The sequence below is a fragment of the Salvia splendens genome, chromosome 22 (genome assembly GCF_004379255.2).
Source record: "Salvia splendens isolate huo1 chromosome 22, SspV2, whole genome shotgun sequence".
NCBI classification, from domain to species: domain Eukaryota; kingdom Viridiplantae; phylum Streptophyta; class Magnoliopsida; order Lamiales; family Lamiaceae; genus Salvia; species Salvia splendens.
Genome location: NC_056053.1, coordinates 19,094,317 through 19,114,640, shown reverse-complemented (window position 1 = coordinate 19,114,640; position 20,324 = coordinate 19,094,317). Strand labels below are relative to the sequence as shown.

At 37.1% G+C, this 20,324-nt stretch overlaps 2 protein-coding genes across 6 annotated transcripts; both read left to right on the top strand.

Annotated features, from left to right (window-relative positions):
• The first annotated feature begins 430 nt into the window (after positions 1-430).
• LOC121786064 (cancer-related nucleoside-triphosphatase homolog) lies at positions 431-5,285 on the top strand. 4 transcript variants are annotated; one of them, XR_006047106.1, is made up of 8 exons: positions 431-703; positions 769-879; positions 1,011-1,101; positions 2,035-2,119; positions 2,305-2,461; positions 3,076-3,167; positions 3,258-3,356; positions 5,054-5,285. XR_006047106.1 is itself a non-coding variant. In XM_042184584.1 (7 exons), exons 2-7 carry the CDS (start codon positions 786-788, stop codon positions 3,273-3,275), a joined length of 537 nt encoding a protein of 178 aa, XP_042040518.1. In that variant the 5' UTR covers positions 431-703; positions 769-785; the 3' UTR covers positions 3,276-3,524. The 4 variants fall into 4 exon arrangements, 2 of the variants coding, with proteins under 2 accessions (XP_042040518.1, XP_042040517.1); XM_042184584.1 differs by lacking the exon at positions 5,054-5,285 and having other exon boundaries at positions 3,258-3,524; XR_006047105.1 differs by having other exon boundaries at positions 449-703; positions 3,076-3,356.
• An 8,731-nt stretch (positions 5,286-14,016) lies between these two features.
• Positions 14,017-19,751, top strand: LOC121787497. 2 transcript variants are annotated; one of them, XM_042186232.1, is made up of 6 exons: positions 14,017-14,377; positions 15,269-15,449; positions 15,732-15,811; positions 16,403-18,124; positions 18,238-18,406; positions 18,886-19,751. In XM_042186232.1, the coding sequence occupies exons 2-6, from the start codon at positions 15,368-15,370 to the stop codon at positions 19,506-19,508; spliced, it is 2,676 nt and encodes an 891-aa protein (XP_042042166.1). In that variant the 5' UTR covers positions 14,017-14,377; positions 15,269-15,367; the 3' UTR covers positions 19,509-19,751. The 2 variants fall into 2 exon arrangements, with proteins under 2 accessions (XP_042042166.1, XP_042042167.1); XM_042186233.1 differs by lacking the exon at positions 14,017-14,377 and adding an exon at positions 14,515-14,991.
• The last annotated feature ends 573 nt before the right edge of the window (positions 19,752-20,324 follow it).

Genomic DNA, 20,324 nt, shown 5'->3' with positions numbered 1-20,324 from the left:
ATATTGATATTCAACATGGAAGTTTGCATACTTTAAACACAAATGTTGAAAGCGAAATATACTACTATTATTTTAATCCAATGAAATCGGAAATATCCATAAAATCACTGTTGACAAATGCGAACTTGACAAATACTCCAAGGTCAATTTATGCTATTGAGTATTGACAAATTAAGCTGGCATATTCACATCAACAAAACCACATCATATTGTGCACTTTAAAGCAAGAAAAAATCTCCCGATATTGGGATATGATGATTTATTATAATACTATTTCATAAATTATGTTTAAAATATAAATAATTCAAATTTCCTTTTATTTTTTTTGAATTAATATCATTTTGATCTTTTTCATATGAGAATATACACAATTACACCATCATAAATCACAAAATAGGAGTACGAGAAATTACACCATACCGAACCAAATTAAACCCATGTTAATTGTTAAAGTAAATAAGTAAAAGTTCTTAGGCAATTGAAATTCCTACTTTTTTTATATATATTGAAATATTGAAGTACCCAAATTATTGTTATTAGTAAAAAAATATAGGCAATGATTTTTTTAATATTAAATTATTGAAGTACAGAATCCAAATATATTTGTGAGTCCGGTGTTGCTAGCTAGAAGGTGTCGTGGCAATTGGGAAGCGCTTCTGTAATTGCGGCCGCCGGAAAATGCTTTCTCGTCACCGGATCTCCGGTGAGTTTGTATCCCTATATGTTTATATAAATAAAAGCAGAAACTCTGTATATGTTTCAGTGCAGTCCTTGTTTGGTGATTTATGCAGGGAGTGGGGAAAACTACTTTGATAATCCGAGTTCTGGATGCCCTCAAACAATTCATTCCCAGCTTAAAAATTCAGGGTTTTTATACTCGTACGCCTCCGTCGTCCCGTTTTCTATTGTATTGCGTTGATTATGTGTGTTACGGAATTGATTTGAAGTGAATAAAGTAAAATTAGCTAAAATAATTGTAATTGAGTGTTAATTGATGAATACAATTGTAGGTGAGGTAAGAGAAGGGTGTGATAGGGTAGGATTTGAAGTGGTTACTGTTGATGGCCGCAGAGGTCCTCTTGCATCCACCATTATCACTAGGTACTATTTGCTCTTTTATTCGTCCATCCACATTGAGTCGTTGACATTGTTATCTCATGTATACCAGCATTGGATAGCGTTTGGTTATGAGGTTGAGATGATCATTTCTTTTTATTTAGTGTCTATTTTCATCACTACTGTATTTTAGCAATTAGTATTTTTCAATCTTCTGCACCATGGACTATATGTTATCACAATGCCTGAACTTGCTTGCTATTTTAAGTTTGCTATAACACAACAAAAGATAAGAATCAAGCAGCCATTGTGTTGGCACTTTTTCCTGAAATGAATATTTAAATGTGAGAGCAAAGCTAACCTTCATACTCTCTCTGCTTGAGGCTGACATTACTAACACAAATCTATTTGCTTCTTTCTACATAAGAGAGTGGAATTTAAGTATCCTAATAGCTTGAATGCTTCAAAGCTTATCTAGGGAACTCTAAAATCTAGTATTAATGAGTAAACTTTGGAAGTCATATATGACTTACTACACTTGATTATACCTAAAATATGTAAGAGGATACGACTCGATAACAATATTGCTCAGATATCTACTCTTGCCTTTGAGAGAGCTTCAAGATGTCCAATCTATAAAATCACCTCAAAGCTGTTTTTACGATAGTCCTTGACAAGGCATGTGATTCTTACTTGAGATTGAAGTCTCAGTCATATCTGTATTACTCTAACCGAGAACACCGACAACAAAATTTGACTAAGTTGTTGCATCCAGAATGTGTAGTTCCTAATAGGTTCTTTCGTAGTACGTTTTCTTCTTATTATGCTAGGTACTTGGCAGTATAATTGAGTATAATTATTTCTTTGTTATTTTCATGCAGTGTCAGTTAATTAGCTATATTTCCTTATATGCAATTCATTGTTATCCTTTGACTGTGGGCGCTATATTTAGGATGCAAATTTTCATGTTTATGGCAACCGTGAATCTCACAAATGGCCTAACGTGGGGAGGTACAAAGTAGATGTCTCGTCGTTTGAGTCATTAGCATTGCCTGAGTTGGAGGTCAGTAAACTCTGTGCTGTTGTTCTACCATTTTGTACTATAGTATTATTAGAGTGCTATGTGAACCTTGAGATCAATTCCTGGCGAATCTTGTTAAAGTTGTAGATCTAGGATGGCGTCTGTCGAACAGTTCTCTTCTAATGCAGGTGAATCTTGTAGTTTGAACTGAATGCACCTATGTCCAGGTTAAAGAAGACACTGATCTGTTCATTATTGATGAAGTTGGTAAAATGGAGCTGTTCAGCGCATCATTCTTCCCTGCTGTCTTAAGAGTTCTAGAATCCAATATCCCTCTGTTGGCGACTGTCCCTGTCCCAAAATCTGGCAGAGATATTCCTGGAGGTACTTGGTTGAGTCAAATCTGACAATTGCTGCAACTTTTATTATTCCATGATGATAAGACATAGTAAAATGAATCTACTTGATTATGAAAGCCATGTCTTTAAGTGCATGTCAATGAAGGAGCATCAGCCTGTTCTTCCGCAAGTACTCCATGAGGGGTATGGTTTTGTTGAAATGCTACATGATGTAAAATTTAAAAATGGTATGGTTTTGTTGAAATGCTACATGATGTAAAATTTAAAAATGGTCAATTTGTACGTACTTGCTTAACTAGATCTATTTGTTCTTGTTCATCATGACTACAAAAGTGGCTTTGGACCTTTACAACCATATGTCAGCTTCCTTATTATATTGGCAATCCTCATCCAACTTTGAATTGAACTGAAAATTTTCCTTTTATTGGGGAATTAGATATCAACAAAAATGGTTTATTCTGGTGGTTTTCCCTTGTTTCATTCCCTTTAAAACAAGTTCGATCTTCCTTTACATCTCATGCAAGCCGCATGCAGTTTTTCTTTTGAGTGCCTAGTCCTGATTAAAAGTTGTAGACAACTCTATATTCTTTCTGGTGATCCAGGCTGATCATTTTATAATGTAAGTATTCTGCTACTCAGTTGCAAGGTTGAAAAATCATCCAGGAGCAACCATTTATACGCTGAATACAAGCAACCGAGATGCCATGAAAGAACAAATATACTCCAACTTGGTAGGCTTGTTGCAAAACCACTAGCTTCTGTCAAAAGCCTGACCTTCCTACCCTGTGACTCATGCAACTGACTTCCTCTCGAACCTGTAGAAGATCCGTGTGGAATGAAAGTGAGTTTTGCCCACTTGTTGTGCATCAACTTTTCAAGGATTAAAGTGAGTCCATATCAAATTTGTTCCTTTGCTACAGGTAATTCTGTTTTAATTATGTTTTTGCACTTGGTAGTTTTGGTTTGTAGCTTGAAAACTGGCCTGTTTTAGAAAATTTAACAAGAACATGAAAATTTGTGATCCAAGGCTATAATGGACCAACAAGCATTTAATATTTGACCTTTTATAAGGAAAAATATTAACCAAACACCTTACGCTCTTCACTGAATTTGGTATAAAAACAAAAACCAGTACTACCTTGAAAAATCTTGATCATTGGTTATTACTCTAGATTTTTTAAAAGGATTTTTTCTTTTGGTATCTTTTTAAAAAATTTATTATGAATGCCAATGGAACTTCCTCGTCAACAAATGCCTATATGATAAGATGCTAATTCTTAAAAGTTATCATAATAATTGCACCCACAAACACTATACACATTTATGCATGGAACCACAATAAATTTATTAAACATACACAAGAAAAAAATATAGGTTGCCTCATTAATTATTGTTAGTCGAAAGGTCCTTTTTCTGTGTGGTGGCCCGACTAGTTTAAATTCATGTCTTCACACATAAGTTGTCCGCTCATTTATACCATGAAGATAGATTTATTTTCTAACACTCTCACAGTCCAATTTTTTATTTTTTGTTTTTTTTATGATATATACTTCCGTCCGAAGAGGCATTCTTTTAGACATGAATTTTTTAAATTGATGTGTCAAAGATTAAAGTGGAGAGAGTAAAGTAAGATATGAAATAAAGTAAGAGAGAGGAAGAGAGGGTAAAGTTATGAGAGAAGATAAAGTTTTTGCAAAAAAAATGACTCAATTATCTTTGGACAATTCAAAACGTAATATGACTCAATTACATGTGGACGGAAAGAGTACAATTTGCAAAAATGATTATGGATTTTAGCTTTCAAATCTCCAAATCTAAATCAACGGAACAATTGAGAAAAATGTTAAAGTTATGATAACTAATTGAGTATATTTAAAAGTTGTGACTTGTGAGCATGTACCAAAATTTAATCAAACTTCAGTGTTTTTGTGGCAATTTACCATATTGTAAATGAACAACTTTTTTTTATAGACAAACTGAAAATGAAATTTCCGTAATTTTTCATGAAATGAGCGGTGTAACTTATACTATTGAAATGAGCGGTGTAACTTATTTCTCTGTTTTTTGGACACATTCTCATTATCCTTTTTTATCCATATCTTTTCTAATCAATTACAACTATACTACACATGTTCCACTATTCCTCTACTCACAACATATTCTAACCAATAAAATGGGAACAGTTTGTCTATTTACAGTGAATTCTATCGTAATATTAATTAAATTACTCTGCTGCATTGTAAGTCGTAAGATAGTGTGTACTATTTTGTTGGATAGAGGGAGTAATACTGAATGAGTTGCAATACAACTCATAGACCTACATTAGCGTATTTTTTTAACAATCAAGTAAAATATATTTGGTTTAAAGTTAAATTTCATTTGATATTTTGACGTTTGCAAAAATTTTACATCTCTGTCTGATGTATATTGACAAACTAGACTCTCACATTTATATTCTGACCACTAAAATTTGGCATATTTTACCTAGCCGACACTCCAAATTTGGGCCATTTACGCAAGACGTTTAAAAAACACACAAAACAAGGTCGTTTTTCGTTGTACTACTGTCAACTTAGATTTTTTGAGCGAGTATTCGATTTTGTTCAATTGTTTTCAGGAAAATATCCCAACCATTTTTCGCTGTAATCATGCTGCCCTGGACGACGAAAGGGGACTCATCCACACCCGATGATGGCATTGAAGCCTCCCATCAATTTAAAGACATATAAGTTGTTTGGAAATTTGAACGTAAGGATCAAATTTGATGCGTGAAACGGTGAAATGATAATACTATCCTGGAGTATTGATGTCATAATATTTTTCACCATTTTTTCCTTACTAAGATCAAATTTCCGAGGACCGCTAAATTTGAGTAGTATATTTTTCTATATTTTCCTATCCTTTTTTTTTTTGCTATTATAAATTTTCTATGCCACATTTTTACAAAATAGACATAAATGTGACATACTGTACCAAAATTATACTCCCTCCGTCCCATTAAATATGCAACATTTGCTTTTCGGCACAGGATTTTATGTAGTATTGTTTTGTGAGTTAATGAAGAGAGAGTAAAGTAAGAGAGAAGAAAAAGTAGAGAGAGTATTGTTTCCATTTTTAGAAACGTTTCATTTTTAATGGGACAGACCAAAAAGGAAAACGTTTCATTTCTAATGGGACAGAGGGAATACGAGATTGGGATGTCCAATTATATTATTATACTATCCTGTTAATTATCAATTGTACACTCATACATTAAAAGACGATGATTTTTATGATTAACATAGAAAAGTTTTATGGAAAAGACTGAAAAGTTTTATTGAAAAGACAAAAAAATCCGAAAAATTATGAATGAAAGGACAAAAAATCCGAAAAATTATGAAAAAATGTAGCCCATGCAGGTTTCGAACCTGCGACCTTCGCGTTATTAGCACAACGCTCTAACCAACTGAGCTAATAGGCCAATTGTACACATTTTGAATGGTAAATGTTTTTAATAAGTAGTATTTTCATTCTTAACATAAATTACATAATACTCCAGTTTTGATGATTGGAAAGCTTCACTTTTGACTAAGTTCGTTTAAAAGAATTTATGAGTTTCTACATTAAATAAAATGCTTTTGTAACTTTGGAGATGTCAGTCGGGCATTAATATAAGAATATATACACTACTACTATTGAACGATGCGGTTAATTTGTAGCAAAACATGAAAATTTCTCAGGAAAGTTTTGTATTTTTCTTGTTTCCATGAAAGTTAAAACTAGCTTGTGTATAAGCTCCTCATATAGTCATACAGAACAGCTCATTTCTTTACGTCAATTTTCATAAAAAACTAGAATTGCTTGTGAACAGAATATGAATATTTATGTTAGTAGATCGTTTAAATAAATTTTATAAGTTCAACTCTTAGATGTAAAAATTCCCTCGAAAAATACTATTTCGGAAAACTAAGCCAAGGCTCCGCAATGTGTGTGGGCCATGGTTGCTTATTAAATTTAAATATTCATAAATTCAAATACGTAATGCAATTGCCAACCTTGTTTTTGTGGTTATGGCACTATACGTAAGAAGGGGATGATGTTCAATTTGGAAAATTATTGAAATACTTTATTGAAGACCAAACTATCAATTTGGAAAATTATGCATACACCATTTTGTATTTTGAGAAAGAAGTTGTAAATTTAAAAGCGATTTTACCTTTATTTTAAAGCAATACTCCAGCACAATTTTACCTTTATATAGGACTTCAAGTTTTTGAAACTTATGTCTTCGTCTTCCTCGCGGCAGGATACCCATTGTTCTTCACTTTTACCTCTAATATTCTTCACTTTTACCTCTAATATTCTTCACTTTCACCCTCACTTACCACGCTGTTTCTTTAGTTTTTCATTACTACCAATCCAGAGTGATATTCCAATCCATAACGTCTTGTTCATATTATAATTTATATGCATGCAATATTTACAACAATAAAATAATAAAGACTGATATGCAACATTTTAAAAAAAAATTCGTAGCTACCCATATTTGGTGTTTACCCTAAAATTTGGTGTTGTTCCATAAAAAAAAATGCATTAATGAATTTGAGTTTGGTATATGATTAGAGAAAGTGTTTACAAAAATGAGATTTGGTTAAGACTTACTCCTTCCTTCCGTGAAATGTTGTTTAGTTTTGTCATTTCGGTCCGTTCGCGAAATGTTGTCCACTTTATTTTTTTATTTTGAGTAAAGGCCAAAATTGGTCCTGAACTGTAATAATGGAGTGCTCATTTCAGTTGGAAGAAGCTCGGCTAGAAAGGAGTTCGGTAAGCTCGGCTTACCGAGCTGGAACTAGCCTGGAACTAGCCGAGAAGAAGAAGAAGGCAGAAGTCGGTAAGCTCAGCGGTAAAGAAGCTCGGTATGGAAGCTCGGTATGGAAGCTCGGTAAGGAAGCTCGGCGTTGAGCTGGAATGAGCCGAGAAGGAAGAGTTCGGTTGTAAGCCGAGAAGGAGTTCGGTATTGAGCCGAAAAAGGAGTTCGGTCTTGAACCGAGAAGGTAGAAGCAACCTAGCCGAACTAGCCGTTGGAGCAGCAGTTAGTTAGCTGAGATGTAGCGGTTATTCTTCTTGCTTTCTTGATTCTTCTTGTAGTTAGTTAGTAGCAGTTGCTACGTGATTATAGGGCTTTAAATAGCTCACCGTGTATGTAGTTTAGAGTAGAGTTTAATCAATAAAGAGTTTTCCAGTTTTCTCTCCAAGATTATCATCTTCAATACTCAAAGTGTGAGTGTGTGTGTTTCCTGCATTGTGTGATCTCATACAACAGTGAGTGTGTGTGTGATCTGTTTGAGTGTGTGAAAGCCTTGTGTGCGTAAATCCCAACAAGTGGCGCCGTCTGTGGGAAAGGGATATTGAAGCTGATTTGCAGAGGATCAAACGGTTTCAGAGATGGCAGCAAGGCTTGATGCAGAGAAGTTCACAGGCAAGAATGATTATGGCCTGTGGAAGATGAAGATGAAGGCGATCTTAATTCAACAAGGCTTGGCGGCAGTTCTTGCAAAACCAGATGAGAAAGGAAAGGCTCCAGTGCTTGATGAAAAAAGCTCAGGCAAAGATGGAGGAGATGCAGCTCAAGGCACATTCTGCAGTGATTCTGTGCCTTGGAGATAAGGTCTTGAGGGAAGTTCAAGAAGCCAAGACTGCGGTGGAGATCTTGGACAAGTTAGATGAAGTTTACTTGGCCAAATCCTTGGCTAACCGGCTGTATCTCAAGAAGAGGCTGTATGCCTATAGTTTTTCTGGAGATAGGTCCATCATTGAGCAGCTAGAGGAGTTCAACAAGATCATTGATGACCTGGGATCTGTTGATGTCAAGATCTCAGATGAGGATAAGGCCATTCTCACATTGAATGCCTTGCCTAGCTCGTATGACCAGCTAAGTGATGCAATTATCTATGGAAGAGATAAACCTATCACCTATGCAGAAGTCTATTCAGCCTTGATGGCCAAAGAACTCCAGAAGACAGCCAACAGAGGCTCTGCAAGCTCCAATGTTCAAGCTGCAGAGGCCTTGAATGTGAAGAAGTTCAAGAAGCAGAACTTCAAGAAGAAGTTTGAGGGCCCTAAACCCTCAAGTTCAGATGCTCAGAAGGAAACCAGAGCTTGCTATTGGTGCAAGAAACCTGGACATTTGAAGAAAGATTGTCATGCATGGAAGAGAAAGATGGCCTCAGAGGGACACAATCAATCTGATTGTGTGGAGAGTGCTGATCCCCCGGCTCAACTCATGAATATCAGTGATAGTGGGGTCAGTCATAGGTGGATTATGGACTCGGGGTGCAGCTTCCATATGTGCCCCAATAGAAGCTGGTTTCATGATCTTCAAGAAGCATCGGGTACGGTTGTTCTTGGTAATAACCACATTTGTCAGATCAAAGGAATAGGGAAGGTAAAGCTAAGCCTACAAGATGGCTCTATAAAGATCCTAACTGGGGTGAGGTATATTCCAGAAGTAAAGAGGAACCTCATCTCATTGGGAATGCTGGAACAGAAAGGGTTCACCATATTGATGAGTCAAGGAAAATTGTTTGTGAAATCTGGAGATGCAGTGATGATGGAGGCTGACAGAGAGCATATTCTCTATTATCTGAAGGCTAAGGCTGTTGATGGAGAAAGCAATGCAGTGTCAGATGATTCCATAATGCTATGGCACAAGAGATTGGGCCACCCAGCCGAAGGAAGCTTGAAAGAACTCATCAAGAAGGGTCTGATCTCTGGAGATTTCAACAAGATGGACCCCTGTGAGCAATGTATACTTGGAAAGGCTAAGAAGGCACCCTATCCTACAGGTATTCACTCTTCTACAGCCCCTTTAGACTACATACATAGTGATCTTTGGGGGCCTTCACCGGTGTGTTCAATTGGTGGAGGAAAGTATTATCTAGCTATCATTGATGACTATACAAGGAAGTTGTGGGTATATATTCTTAAAGAAAAATCTGAAACACTCACAAAGTTCAAGATATGGTGTAAGGAGGTTGAGCTAGAGAAGGGTAGAAGTGTTAAATGCTTAAGGACAGACAATGGCCTAGAGTTCTTGTCTGCTGAGTTTGATCTGTTTTGTAAAGAGAAGGGTATGAAGAGGCACCGGACTGTTCCTGGTAATCCTCAGCAAAATGGTGTTGTGGAGAGGATGAATAGGACAATCCTAGAGAGGGTGAGGTGCCTACTTCTTGGGTCTGGTTTGAGCAGCAGATTCTGGGGTGAGGCTGTGTATACAGCAGCCTATCTCATCAATAAATGCCCATCTACTGCCCTGAAATCTGAAACTCCTGATTACATGTGGTATGGAGCTCACAGTGACTACTCAAAATACAAGGTGTTTGGGTGTGCAGCCTATGCTCATGCTAGGCAAAGTAAGCTTGAAGCTAGGGCTCTGAAATGTATCTTGCTGGGGTATCAGAGAGGTGTTAAGGGGTATAGGCTCTGGTGTATTGAGCCCGGTAAGCAGAAGGTCTTGGTGAGTAGGGATGTGGTGTTCTTGGAGGATCAGATGCCATTCCTGAAAGATAAGCCGGACTCCAATGAAGATGAGGGTGATTTCTTCAAGGTGGAGCCTGTGGGGGTTGGCCTAGGAGCAGGTGGAGTCATTGACTCAGGGAGTGAGTCTGATTCAGATAAAGAAGAGGCTCCAACTCAGGGCAACCAGGCTAGTGAGTCTATATCAGACTCTATCAGGGACTATCAGCTTGCAAGGGACAGAGTTAGAAGAGAAACAAGGCCACCAACAAAGTTCTCTGATGTTGTGTATTATGCTCTGTGTGCAGCTGAAGGTATTGATGGTGCAGATCCACTCACATATAAAGAAGCTATGCAGAGTAAAGATAGAGAAAGATGGATTGAAGCCATGAATGAGGAAATAGAGTCTTTACTCAAGAACAAAACATGGATTTTGGTGGACAAATCCAAGCTGAATACAGATGGAAAGGAGAGGAAGCTGATCAGTTGCAAGTGGTTGTTTAAAAAGAAGGTAGAAACCACTGATAAAGACAGAATCAGGTTCAAGGCAAGGCTGGTGGCTAGAGGCTTTACACAGCAGGAGGGAATCGATTTCAATGAAGTGTTTGCACCTGTTGTGAAGCACACTTCGATTAGGATTCTATTGGCTGTGGTGAATCAGCTTGACTGGGAGCTACAACAGCTTGATGTGAAGACAGCCTTCCTCAATGGAGATCTAGAGGAAACTATCTTCATGGAACAGCCAGAGGGCTATGTGAAGATTGGAGAAGAAGGCAAGGTGTGCCTGTTACAGAAAAGTCTTTATGGACTTAAGCAAAGTCCTAGACAGTGGAATAAGAAGTTTGATGCACAGATGAAGAAGATTGGCTTCTCCAAGTCAGAATATGATGATTGCATCTACATCAAGAAGGCAGGCAAGACTCCCATTGCCTACCTATTACTCTATGTGGATGATATGCTACTTGCAGGGCCTTCTATGACAGAAATTCAGAAAGTTAAACAAGATCTGAAGTCAAGCTTTGAAATGAAGGATCTAGGAGAGTCAAGGAAGATCCTAGGCATACATATTCAGAGAGATAGAGGCTGCAAGAAGCTGTGGATGCTGCAAACTGACTATATTGAGAAAGTTTTGCAGAGATTCAAAATGGAAAATGCAAAAGCTGCATCAACTCCTCTGTCCCAGAGTTTTAAGCTATCAAAGGAACAAGCCCCTAAAACTAAGCAAGAGGCTGATGAGATGGAGGCTATCCCTTATGCTAGTGTGGTTGGAAGTGTTATGTACACTATGATTTGTACAAGACCAGATTTGGCTCATGCTATCTCAGTGACTAGCAGATACATGGCAGACCCGGGGAAGGAGCATTGGAATGCTCTTAAGTGGATATTGAGGTACATGAAGTCAACTAAGGACTGGGGGATTGTGTTCAATGGCTGGGAAGGTGAATCTGAGGAGGTTGTGCAGGGCTATTGTGATGCAGACTATGCTGCAAACCTGGACAACAGAAAGTCCCAAACAGGTTATCTTTTCACCATGTTTGGAACTGTAATCAGCTGGAAGTCAGGGTTGCAAAGTGTTGTTGCTCTCTCAACAACAGAATCAGAGTATATAGCTCTCACTGCAGCTGTACAGGAGAGTTTTTGGATTCAGGGAGTGATTTCTGACTTTGGTTTTGACCAAAAGACAATGGTGATTCATTGTGACAGCAGCTCAGCTATGTGCTTGGCTAAACATCCGGGTTTTCATGAAAGGAGCAAGCACATAGACATAAAGTTGCATTTCATTAGAGATGAGATTGAAAAGGGGAGAGTGAAGGTGATTAAGATTAACACCTTGCACAATCCGGCTGACATGCTAACAAAGTCTCTAGGTAGAGACAAGTTTGATCATTGCAAGAAATGGATCAATGTTTGTGCAAGAACTGAGATGAGCCCTCAGGTGGAGAATTGTAATAATGGAGTGCTCATTTCAGTTGGAAGAAGCTCGGCTAGAAAGGAGTTCGGTAAGCTCGGCTTACCGAGCTGGAACTAGCCTGGAACTAGCCGAGAAGAAGAAGAAGGCAGAAGTCGGTAAGCTCAGCGGTAAAGAAGCTCGGTATGGAAGCTCGGTATGGAAGCTCGGTAAGGAAGCTCGGCGTTGAGCTGGAATGAGCCGAGAAGGAAGAGTTCGGTTGTAAGCCGAGAAGGAGTTCGGTATTGAGCCGAAAAAGGAGTTCGGTCTTGAACCGAGAAGGTAGAAGCAACCTAGCCGAACTAGCCGTTGGAGCAGCAGTTAGTTAGCTGAGATGTAGCGGTTATTCTTCTTGCTTTCTTGATTCTTCTTGTAGTTAGTTAGTAGCAGTTGCTACGTGATTATAGGGCTTTAAATAGCTCACCGTGTATGTAGTTTAGAGTAGAGTTTAATCAATAAAGAGTTTTCCAGTTTTCTCTCCAAGATTATCATCTTCAATACTCAAAGTGTGAGTGTGTGTGTTTCCTGCATTGTGTGATCTCATACAACAGTGAGTGTGTGTGTGATCTGTTTGAGTGTGTGAAAGCCTTGTGTGCGTAAATCCCAACATGAACATATAGCCATTTTACGATTTTGGTCCTAAACATTATCTTTTGGATTTTTTGGTCCTGCACATATGGACATTTGATCATTTTGGTCCTGCACATATGGAAATTTGATCATTTTGGTCCCCCGTCAACATTTTCGTTAAAAACTAACGGTCAACATTATCTTTTGGATTTTTTGGTCCTGCACATATGGATATTTGATCATTTTGGTCCTGCACATATGGAATTTTGATCATTTTGGTCCTCCGTCAACATTTTCGTTAAAAACTAACGGTCAACGGCTGATTTTTGACTAAAACAATGGGTTGGGTCGGGTCGTGTTTGGGTCGGGTTTGGGTTACACGTTAAGAAAAAAAATAATTATATTTTATTAATTAAAAAATTATAAAACTTTAATTTTTTAGTTATTTTTGTTGATTAAAAATATTATAACGACTAAAACATGATGTTATTATACGATTTAAACATGATATTACACAATAAAATAAAAAATTACCAAATTAAAATAATCATTTTTTAATCAAAATAATAAAATTAAAGTATATTAATATTAAATCTATATAATAAAATTAAATAATTAAAAAATTATTTTTAATAAAATCTAAGCATAATATTTTCTTCAAATTCATGAAAAAATTAATTAAAAAATACTATACTTTAATTTTATTAATTAAAAAATATTAATTAATTTTTTAAGAATATTATGCTTAGATTTTAACGAAAATATTATGCTTAGATTTTAAGAAAATATTATTTTTTTCTTAACGTATAACCCAAACCCGACCCAAACACGACCCGACCCAACCCATTGTTTTAGTCAAAAATCGGCCGTTGACCGTTAGTTTTTAACGAAAATGTTGACGGAGGACCAAAATGATCAAAATTCCATATGTGCAGGACCAAAATGATCAAATGTCCATATGTGCAGGACCAAAAAATCCAAAAGATAATGTTGACCGTTAGTTTTTAACGGAAATATTGACGGAGGACCAAAATGATCAAATGTCCATATGTGCAGGGCCAAAAAATCCAAAAGATAATGTTTAGGACCAAAATCGTAAAATGGCTATATGTTCAGGACCAATTTTAGCCTTTACTCTTTTATTTTTTCTGGCAAATGTACCACACTTTCCACTAACTCATTACACTTATAAAACTATTAATATATAAATGTAAGACATACATTCCCTAACTTTTTCCACTTACATTTCTTAAAATCCGTGTCGAGTTAAACATAGATAATATTTCGTGGAGCAGGGAGTAGAACAAAACAATCAAATGAGGTATATTGCAGGCAATAGATATGGTGGCGTCGTGGCAACAACATCTCAACCTGAGCTGTTACATTTGACTCATTCCACAACTGCGAATAAATATATCATTAATAAATATCCTAAAAAATTTCTGTTAAGAAAGCAACAGTTCCGTTTATTTGGTAATACGCTATTGGTCATTCCCCGCTGTCCACATCACTTCGGTCCCATAATACCCTGCTTCGCACCCACCTTCGCTGTCCATAACCCGCTTGACTACGATTGGCCGGCCCGACCCGGTCTCTTGCCAGCTCTACTGATAGGTACAAGCCCTCACGTAGGCCTTGCCACACCAGATCGCAGCCCAATAAATCCAGAAAGAGGTTACAGTTTTGGTGGAGGTGTGATTCCAGCAATGGATCGTCATGCTATAACCATTACTACTACTTTTCTCCCCTCATTATTGCCACCTCCTTCTCTCCCCAACTGCATTTTCTAATCCTTCTTTGAATTCCATCGCAATCTTCCTCAATCCGAACCTCGTCCAATCGTTCATTCCGCTGCTTTGAAATTCAGTTTTGACTTTTTTTTATGAACAATTGGTGATCCTGTTCAAATTCTGATTACAGTTACTGAAGGTGAGCATTTTTTTCCTTTTTAACTGGAAATTCGGGCTTTGTGATGGCGGATTTCTGTTTTGATTCGGAGTTTTTGTAGGCATTATTATTGTGCTGGTTACTGAAAAGGAATAATCAACGACTTTATTGACTTGGCGTTACTTTAATCATTATACTGTTAAAGTTCTGAAATAATTTAGCATCATCAATAATTGTCTTTGATGCAACAGTGGAAATGTTAGATTTTTTTGAAAATAATGTGGCTGCTATCGAGTTTATCATCTAATGATTTGTGATGCGATGCTTTTCAGAACTATAGTATTTTTTGTGTAATTTTTCTCTGCAATATTTGTGGCCAGCTTTTTCTGTTTTTAAAGAGATGCATTTTTCTTAGATTGCTGTGGAATGTACTAATGATTGCCAGAAAAGCATCTTCTTATACACAGGAGGGGCATGTTTCTTTTTATTCCCATAAATGAATGGACAAAATACAGTAGTTTGAACCTTTTCTGAAATAGTGCAGATCAAACTTGATATCTCATTGTTATTAATGCTACTGTCTTTTTAAGCATGAGAAGGAGAAACATGGAGTAGGTTGTGTTCGGTGTGTGGTGCCCGATACTCACGTAGGAGAGGTAGAGTACACTAGAGAATGTATTAGTGAAATTTGATTTCAGTCGTAAGCTTGCCCACTCTACTGCACTAGGCTACCTCAAAGGGGCAGCATACAAGCTTGTATATTTCTTTCTCTATGAGGAGGAAAGTTTAGCCAGTGACGTGAATGAATGAGTTTTGATCAGTTGGGATTAGTTATAAATTATAATTGGATATTGCTTATAATTGTATTCTATTAGGGAGTTGTTCAAGCATACTCATTTGGAACGCAAGTAACTCTTATTCTTGACTATGCAGGATGTGACTGGGAAGTAGCTAGTGAGATGGGACCAGTTTACTGGATAATGTTTTGATGACATTCTGTGCACTTTGCTGCTTTAATTTGGGTATATTTGCATGGGAAGCTTGATATACCTGCCTGACAATAACGAGGACGAGATGGCTAGGAAAGTTGTTATGCGTAAGAGACATGATGGTGGTAAGGACTAGCAAGGCACTGGTGGTACTCAAGTGAATTGTTAGATTACTGAGATACACCTCGTAGACTTATGTCCTAAAGGATATTTTAGCTCCGGTTTTCCATGCTTGATGTAGATAGTGGTGATACATAAAGGATATTTTAATTTGGGATTTATCATGATTACCTCATATTTGAAGGAACCATGTTCCATGAAAGTAGAAATAGTATACTCACTTAAAAGCTCTTTTAAATTTTGTTCATTAACTTAAAAGGTAATGGATTTGTTTACTACATTTTCAGGTTTTGAAGCTCCACGAAATAGTATGGAACTGCCAGTTGAGTCATCCTATGGATTATATGCTGCAAGAGATAATATACTGGTACAAGCAGTTCCCTTGTCAGGGATCTTATGGGTGTCCGTTTTCATGTGCTTTGTGGAACTTTGAAACTTGTCACACTTGTTTCTGTTGTGACCTAAGATGGAGTTAATGTTCTAGGATTCAATATTACTAGTTTTTTTTGTAACTGATTGTTGGGCTTATGGACTTTGATACCCAAGATTACTGCTCTTTGTGAGATTGGTTAATCTTCTAAGTGCTAAAGGATATTCTGGCTCTAACAATATGATGAACTCTAAGAACTTTAAGGATTCTGAGTTAGAGTAGTTTTTACATTGGGGGCCTGTGGGTTCATATTTATATACATCTAATGCATTAGAGGGAGAAGGGTTGTCTGACGAACCTGGTTCCATCTTCGCTCTCACCCTTTACTTGCGACATTCTTTTCTTGCCTTTGCAAGGTGGTTGTTTGGCTGGTTATATCTAAACTGCTAAATTTAAATTTTACCATGCATGAATGCTTTGAGCTTAGTTACACTTGAAGTCCTGTGAATAATATTCTTTTCTTCTTTGTGCATATTACACTTGTGATGTCCTGTGAATAATATTTGTTATGTTTGATACGTGTCTCAGTATGCTCATCACATGACGAAGGAATTATCTGGTGAGGACTACTACTCTACTGAGGCTCCAATAAAGAAGTTAATATGTGAAGAATTTTCTAAAAGACCTGATACAAGATCAAAATCACCAAGCGTAGTGGCTCGCCTAATGGGAGTTGATGTGTTACCTTTTGATTCAAACCCTGCGGTGCAACTGACTGATATAAGAAATGGAAGTCCAGTGGATAAGTTTATGGACGAGAATCGATCTAAGAAGGGCTCAGTACGTCATATAGTCTCTATCCCCAATTGCTCCCAGCAGCTGGAAGTTGATCACACTGGTCGGTACATAGATGGCTATCCTTATCAGTCCAGCAGCCGGATGAAGTCGAATAGACCTAAACCCAGGGAACATCCACAAGAAGAGGAGCTACAGAAGTTCAAGCAGGACTTTGAAGTATGGCAAGCAGCACGATTTAACAAATGTTCTAATTTTGTAAAATTTGACAGTCCTCCACCCGAGCTGCTTGCACAAGAAGAACTCAATAGAGAGAAGATGTATCTTTATGCTACTTCTTGTAGAACTAACAAGTGTGAGAGCCTAAGGGAAGATGATGATCTATCAGAACTAAATGATTCTTGCAACATGCTTGACTTTGAGAGGGTTGCAAAGAAAAATTTACAATATCCAGATGGGGGAAAGGAATCTTTACGTCCAAATAGAGGGATAAGAACAGACTTTAGGGCCTCTCAACTCATGAGTTCTGGTCATTTGCTAAATATTGTTTCAGCTCCTTCCAAGATTGTGGTTTTAAGGCCTGGTCCTGACATGACAAGTATCAGTGATAATTCGTGGGGCAATACTCCCAGCACTTCAGCAGAGGCCGATACTATAGAAGATTTTCTTGCAGATGTGAAGGAAAGACTAGAGTCTGAGTTGCAAGGTAAATGTTCTAAGAGGAGCACAACTGTGAGAGGACGAGGGATTGAGACCCCTTATATGGAAAAACCATCAAAATCAAGAGAAATAGCTCAGTGTATCGCAAAAGAGGTGAGAGATAGTGTCTCAAGGGATCTTGGGATGAATCTACCTCGTTCTCAGTCTACAAGATCGTACAGAAGTGGAATTCAGAACGGGACAGGTTCTCCTGAGTTCATCAACAGAAATACGAGGAAATTCTTAGCAGAGAGGTTGAGTAATGTCCTTAAAGGAGAAAGACATTGTCAAGCTGTCCGTAATAGTTCAATGTTTTCCATGTCAGATTTTGAGAAGCGTAAACCTGGACAGTTAAGAAGTACATGGACTGACAATAAAATGCACCATCATGATAGTTTCACAAATGAATTACAAAAGCGCAGCTGCTCTTTCAGAGAGGAACCTGATGAAGTTGGGATGCCCCACCAGGAAGACATGTCTCCGAGGAACCTTGTGAGATCTTTATCAACTCCAGTCTCGGTGTCAGGAAGATCATTGGGAAATCTCCTTCAGGAGGATCGCCATGTACTAACTGGGACACAAATCAGAAGAAAGCATGAAGCAACTGAGAAGGTCTCCATGAACATTAAAAAACAGAAAAAGGATAAATTTAACATAAGGGAAAAGGTTTCAAGCTTTCGATACAACTTGACGCTCAGAGTGAGACTGTTCCGTAGGAGAGTGAAGTCTATGGAGAGATCCGGTCAAAACAAAAACAACTTCTTCAACAATTTTCCAAATGGACCAGTATCCATGATGAGTTTCTCTGACACACATGTGAGGATCTTACTCAACTCACACTGATAATTGAGTTTTGATATATTGTTGGGAATTCCACTGAAGTGCCAAAATGCAAAATTCTTACTAAACTTCGTTTTGATATACTATAGGGGAATTCCACTGAAGTGCCACCCAGCCCCGCATCCGTGTGCAGTAGTGTTCATGATGAGTTTTGGAGGTCAAATGACTACCTAAGTCCTATATCATCATCAGGTGGACATCAACTGGAGGACAGCGATGTGTCCAATGTTTTCAGAGAAATAAACTCAAACTTGACTGGTAAGTAATGGAAGTAGCCCATGATGTTGATTATAAGGTGTCGTAGTTTGAACATTATGAAGCAAATATCATGGAGTAATCTTTCACGAGTTTCTTTTTTATGATTGAACTTATAAATGGTCAAGCACATAGTCCACAAACTATACTATCTTTAATAGTTTTTTAGAAAAATCTTCAATTCACAAAACCATGTTATTGTTTATCTTTAGTTTAGCTTCATGTAGGCTTTTAGTTATTTTAGCTGCTGTTCTAGCTAGGTTGAATTGAAATGCTTATCTTGAGTTTCTGGAAACTTTCCAAACCTCCATTTATTTTAAAAAGATTGAATAGGCCTTTAAAGATTGAAACAAGTCAAAGCAATCAGTTCAAGTATAACAATGTCATTCTCTGATACCACTACACACAGTCAACTTAAACTTCTTCTTCTTCTTCTTTTCCTGTCCCATTTTGTTTAATCCTCTTTTTCTTGGAAATTTCAGAGCTGCGGAGGAAATTAGATCAATTTGAAGGAGCTTGTCTGGAGGAAACTATACATGAACCACATCCTGCAGAAGTTGAAACAGATATAGAGGACCAATCTGAAGCCTACATTAGAGATTTGTTGATTGCTGCTGGTCTGTATGATGATTCATTTAGTCGATCGCTGTCAAAATGGACACCACTTGGTAAGCCTATCACCGCCCAGGTCTTCGAGGAAGTTGAAGAGATGTATAAAGAAAGCACCAAGGTTAAAGATCAGGCAGAAAAAACAAATCACAAGATGATAGTTGATTTGTTGAATGAAGTGCTTCCAGACATACTTAGAGAACCGGTGAACATATCTAGATACATGGAGAAGGATAATGGGCTCGCGCAAAAGTCTCCAAATGGAAGAATGTTGCTATCTCTCGTATGGAATAGTATTCGAGCGTATGTACATCCTCCAGCAGACAGATGTTATTATGCTCTTGATAACTTGTTGGCCCTTGATCTGAAATCTACCCCGTGGTCTAGATTGATCGATGACGATGTAAATGCTCTGAGTCGAGACATCGAATGCCTGATCATCGGGGATATGATTGAGGAAATGGTGAAGGATATGCACTCACAACTTGGAGTATAGATTCTAATGATGTATGTTAATCAGAAGGCATATAGATTGTTGATAGGGAGAATATTGTCTGGCCACTTGCTCTTTTTTTCGTTTATCAGATACTTCGATTTTGTATCATAATCTTATACTAATGGTGAGAGGATCTGGAGAAGGTTGAGGTGATATCAGGAGAATTAATTACTATGTATTTTTTCTTATAACTTTGTAATGTTCATGAAAGGAATGGGATTTCATAGAGCTATTTATTGTGAAGAAATATGATTCAGCTTTTATTTACTGCAGAAAATTTCTTATTCTGGGATGAGAACCAATTATTTGCTTGTTTTTGCATCTTTCAATTCTTAGAAAATTGGTTTTCATGATCCACATTTTGCATATCAAGGAACCAAGTGCTACGGTATTTCTTTAATGATAATAGAAATGTATACTTGTTGGTAAGCTAATAAATTCAGTTAAAACACAATAAAAATTTTAAAGTGAAAAGTAGAGATTAAATTGCATGGACAAGATCACATTGCCTTTATCAGACAATACAATTATTGATGTTTTTGTAGTTTTCGGAGAAACCATAAATAGATCTTACTTTTTTTGTAATTTATTTTTCTTTAATTTAAGAGGAGGGCAGAGGGCTACTAAATTTGTTGATCTAATTCCAGACCAATAATTTTAGAATAGGAAATTAAATTAAGGATCAGGATCTGCTAAGTTGTTTTCTTTTGTTTTAATTATATAAATAATGTCACAATTCTAATCAAATCTATCATGCTGAGCACGAGTTTATATATTATACATGCGATTATTGCAATCCATCTGAATCGAATAATT

Excerpts from the sequence above, each read along its gene's own strand:
- LOC121786064 (XM_042184583.1), top strand. The coding sequence starts at position 786 with ATGCAGGGAGTGGGGAAAACTACTTTGATAATCCGAGTTCTGGATGCC. Across the intron at positions 2,120-2,304 it reads TAGCATTGCCTGAGTTGGAG|GTTAAAGAAGACACTGATCT; the intron begins GTCAGTAAACTC and ends ACCTATGTCCAG. Across the intron at positions 2,462-3,075 it reads TGGCAGAGATATTCCTGGAG|TTGCAAGGTTGAAAAATCAT; the intron begins GTACTTGGTTGA and ends TCTGCTACTCAG.
- LOC121787497 (XM_042186232.1), top strand. The coding sequence starts at position 15,368 with ATGGGAAGCTTGATATACCTGCCTGACAATAACGAGGACGAGATGGCT. Across the intron at positions 15,450-15,731 it reads GCGTAAGAGACATGATGGTG|GTTTTGAAGCTCCACGAAAT; the intron begins GTAAGGACTAGC and ends CTACATTTTCAG. Across the intron at positions 18,407-18,885 it reads AATAAACTCAAACTTGACTG|AGCTGCGGAGGAAATTAGAT; the intron begins GTAAGTAATGGA and ends TGGAAATTTCAG.